Consider the following 4,705-nt stretch of genomic DNA (forward strand, 5'->3'; position numbering starts at 1 on the left):
TCTCCAGCCAGGCCCATACAGATTTTTATGAGGCATGAAATACTTTTCCCTTGGCTTGTTCTGTTTGTTTATTATGCACATATTTAAACCCTATTACACTTTCCTGTAGGGGTTTCGAAAGAAATGACATTCATTTTGTGCAAGCATATTGCAATGAGAGCAATTTTGAAATATTTCTGTTTATACATGTACCTTGATATTCTTCACTCCATTTTGCTGTGCATGTGTTTATGTATTCAAACATAACTGAATACATAAATGAACTTATGTTTTTAAAAGGCAGCTGTGTGAAGTTGTTATTTTCTGCTCCTTCTCAGCAGTGGCCTTAATTATTTTGTAGTAAATTCAATAAAACAACAGGATTTTTAAATTACTCTGCATAAAATGTTGCACTTTGAGGTTTATTTCCTCTCATTGTTTCTCCTTTTCTCATCCACCTACACAATGTAAACTAGGTCATGCCTGGAAAATGTCCTGTCCCTCACTCTACTTTTGAGTTGGATGGAGATGCACTACAGGGCGGAGTAAACACCAGGGATGGCCATGACCAGGAGAGGGACTCGTGTCATAAATCAAGGCCAGGGCTCATGTCTGAGAGGCCGTGGAGAAAACGTCAGAGTGGGGCTCGAGTTGCAAGTTATAAGACAGAAGGGGTTTGGTCAGGGGATGCCGGCCTCCAGCAGACAAGTGTCCTGGGCCCGCGTGATGGATGTGGCATGAAGCCAGAGGGGAATGCTAACGAGATCCAAGGTGTCGTGGCTGACTGCTACAAGAGGAGACCTGGCTCTGGTGGGAGCTCATTAGGCCGCATGTCCCACCTGCAGAGCAGCGGAGGAACAGGCTCCATGTCTGTCCTCACACAGACCAGCACTTGCTCTCAGCTCGACAAAAAGCCTCTCACTAGTCGGGTGCCCTGCTGTCCACCTGAGGAAACTTCCTTTGAGGGCCAGTTCAGCTGTGGAGAGATGAATGAATCTGGAGGTCTGGAGGAGTTTCCAGGAGTGTGTGTTACAGAGACCGTTGAAGCCACGGCTCAAAATTCAGGGCTGGGCTCTTTGGTCAGCAGAGTTTCTTGGATGGTCCAGGATGCAGGGCGTCTCCTGTGGAGCTCTCGCACAGTATTGCAGCAGGTCAGGGAGGAGGGACTGCAGCCTGTTGGGGCCCGCTGGTCCAGTCATGTTGTGTCTCTGGTCAGAGAAAGTAATGTTGTGTCAGTGGTGAAGGACAGCCAGGTCTTCTCCATGGTTAAAGGGAGCTTCGTCTTCTCTCTGATCAAGGATAGTCGCATTTTTTCCACAGTGAAAGAACTACCACTCATACAGCAGATTCAGATGGAGATAACTCAACACCATCAGTCCGAGGAGGCAGCTCAAATGATTCAGGGCTGCACCACACAACTCCCAGTCCTGACACCAACCCAAATCTTTACCAAAGCAGAAGAATTGCCAGATGACGACATGCCACTAATCCCAGAAGATATCTGGACCAGGAATAAGAGTACTGGGGATCTGCCACAAGAGCAAGACATTACTGGTGTTCATGTAAAACAAGGCACCAAACAGATCACAGAGCTGTTGTCAGTGAAACACATCAGTGAGCTGGAGGTCGCCCATGCTTCTGAAGACAAAGATCAGGAGAACTGGAGGGCTCTGCAAAACAAAGAGGATGTCAAAATCTTAAGTCAAACGTTGATAGAATTTCCTGATTTGCTTTTGAACCTTCAAACTCTGCCATTACTCGACCTGATGGATGCTTTACGCTCTATTATCTCCATCGCAGCGATCACCTCCCACAAGATTGTAGCTCTCTGTTGGCTGAACGTGGCTAAATGCAGCCAACCGGAGCCCTGTCCTGCCCTTCTGATCCTGGCAGAGACCGGCCTCTATACCCTGGCCGCTAACTCTGGGGACCTGGTTTTGTTCCATCACCTCCCCTTGTTCCAGCTGAAGGAGGTGCAGATAGGCTTAGCAGGCCACAGTTTGCGTTTGATGGGCGCTACAGAGGAGAGCATCCTGGGTGTCTACACCCACAGCCAGAAGCTTACCAGAGAGCTGTGCTGGGCCATAATTGGGTTAATCTGCCCTGGGGACAGCAGGGTGTCTCAGCACCCGCTGCTTCATGAAGATTTGATGATGATGTCTCTAGACTGGCAGGCTTATGTACCTGACCTGCTGCTGGATGCTGGTTTTAGGGTTTGCTGCCAGTTCCAGAAGAGTCTTGCTGATCTGGTTTACCTTGTTCATTGTAACATGGATCAAAAAACAGTCACTCTGGGAGAGGTACAGCTCCTACTCTACACAAGTGTAGGGGTGTGCATCAGCCCCAGCACACACACTGAGCCTCTTGCCCAGCTTTTACTTACTGATACCCACCTTGGCCTGGTGCAGGAGGATGCTGTCTTTCACCCGACTCCACGCTCTGTCACCATAGCGCCCTGCCGTCCCCTATTCCACAACTTAACTCTTCGCCAGCGCTCAGATGTGCGCTGCGTGCTGGTGCATGATGAAGACAAGCGTGGAGCTGTCAGACTGGATGTAATTCTAGCAAACGTGAGGGGCAAGGGTCACCCTGAAAGCGTGACTAAGGCAGCTACCCTGCCTGCACATGCTTCAAATTCATCCCTGCATGCAGAAGTGTGGAAATTAACTTTCAGTTGCTCCGCTGAGGCCGCCTGCCTGATTAATCACTTGTCAAATGTCTGATCAAGAACTGAACAGCCAGTAATGAACAGCCCAGCTTGAAAACTCTCACTCACAGGGAGCAATGGCAAAAGTGCATCCCAGACAGTTCATAGGAAAAGCTCTACTGGTAAATGACAGAGAAAACTATGACTGACTTTGAAGTTTCCGTATTGATTCGTTCCTCTAGAAGTTTTGGTCATTTTAATGCTGCATGGCTTTAGTACTTGGATATTTTATCTTTAAAACAATTTCTTTGTTCTTGCATTGTTTTTGTTCTTCACCCGCTACACCCCCCCACCCCATCCCCCACCTCCATTATTATTTTTGTCAGAGTTGTCTGTTTCATTTGTAATGTTTTAAACAATTAAGGGCTGGAGGTTCAGCACTGAGGATTAAAAAATATTTTGTAATATTTATATAGTATTTTAGATGTGACCAAATTATCGCTGTATATCATGTAAGCCATATGTATGTCAAGTTGTTGCCAATTTCAAATATTTTATCTAAAAATATCTGTTTTGAACTGATTATATTTGTAAAAATAAAAGGAAGGTGAATCCACTGCTGCTCAGGAGTGTTGTTTACCACTTAGAATGCAGATGAGCAGATAGTTGAGCTTTTAAGATGGAAAAACAAAGAATTCAGAGTCTGATGCATTTCACTGCTTTCTCTAATGTCTAATATTTTGTCTTCCTATCATCTCCGTCAGGCATCCTCTCTCTCCCCTCCTCTCTGATGTTAGCTTTTGCATAGGTGCCTTTTTTACTTTCAGCCTTTTCCTGACTGTCTAGGTCTCTGCATGAATCTGTATTCCACTCGCAGTACTGAACTCTCCACTAGAAAGACTTTTAGTGTCTGAGGTCAAGCTGAACCTCCACTACACCGTTACTATCTGCACATCGGCTCAGTGGATTTACTGCTGCCAGTCAGCATTGTTCACTCCAGCAGCTGCTTTAAATTTTGGATAGGTTGATCATGCTGCATCTGAGAAAGGACTGGAGTTTGATTCACATCTCAAGAGTTGGAGCTGGAGACTGTCTGCTCCTTTTCTTGACTGAGTGACCCCATCCAGCCCGCAAAATTACAGGGGCAATATAGCGCAATCAGTTCTCTTGTCTGCTCCAGCATGAAGGATGGAGATTTGGCCTTGAGTGAAGAAACACATCACACCTGGTAGCGGTGAGGTTTGAGCCAGGATGAAAGCTCAGGGATGTGAAAGGGTTGTTTTTCTCTTTTGCTCGAGACAGTTAATTAGCATTCAAGGCAGCGACTGTGTATCATGCCTTCCTGTGAATAAAGCACAAAAGACAGACAAATCATAACCAGATACATTGAAATGAACACAGTAGTCTGCGGGGGAAAGAGGTTAGAATTATGGATTTAATTTTCCGTGGGTTGATTTCCACATTTTCCGATTACATCAAGGATAATGTATTGCAAATATTTTTGCAGGTTATGAATAGTTTAATATCAATGGCAAAATGAGAGACTGCAAGTGTCATCTGGCAGATAAATCTGTAGATTCTGGCAGTATTTGGAAACAGAGAGTTCGGCATGTTTCTCCATCCAATATCATAAGACCATGATTATTAGTGATTTAGAAGTTTTAGTGATTGTTCCGCTGCCATGTGGGACGGGGGGCTGGAGAGTTCCTCCTTGAGGCAGTTGGCCAACATCTCAATAACCTTTCTGCTTCTTCTGAAACATATGCGACACTTTCAGTGTGTTGTTTCCAATCCTTTGGATCCTTTGGGACTGCAAATTTTGGGGTATTGAGTAATCTTTGATACTAGTGTTAAATTATATATTAACTGAAGTAAATCTCAGCTTCTGAATTTATTTTTCTGTTGAAATGGGAAAACTGCTGATTCTCATGTTGAGTTCACTGACTGGTTTATGACTGAAATAAACCCAAGCTCTTGTTAGGCGCAGCCTGGTTAAGGGGAAGTGCTCACTCTCAGACTGCAGATATAAATACCCACTGGCAGGCTCTGAATCTCTAATCATTACTCTGTGTGATTTCC

At 45.1% G+C, this 4,705-nt stretch overlaps 1 protein-coding gene across 1 annotated transcript in view; it reads left to right on the forward strand.

Moving 5' to 3' along the window:
- The window catches only part of kif16bb (kinesin family member 16Bb), a 25,107-nt gene extending 21,943 nt beyond the window's left edge, over window positions 1-3,164 (forward strand). Inside the window, exon 21 of the mRNA XM_023425797.2 lies at window positions 456-3,164. Coding sequence (XP_023281565.2) covers window positions 456-2,702 — 2,247 coding nt within the window. The 3' untranslated portion in view covers window positions 2,703-3,164. The remainder of the gene's footprint in view (window positions 1-455) is intronic.
- The last annotated feature ends 1,541 nt before the right edge of the window (window positions 3,165-4,705 follow it).

Source organism: Seriola lalandi, unplaced genomic scaffold (assembly GCF_002814215.2).
Source record: "Seriola lalandi dorsalis isolate HSWRI2012SDOR001 ecotype SW California unplaced genomic scaffold, Sedor1 jcf7180002054795, whole genome shotgun sequence".
Lineage (NCBI taxonomy): Eukaryota > Metazoa > Chordata > Actinopteri > Carangiformes > Carangidae > Seriola > Seriola lalandi.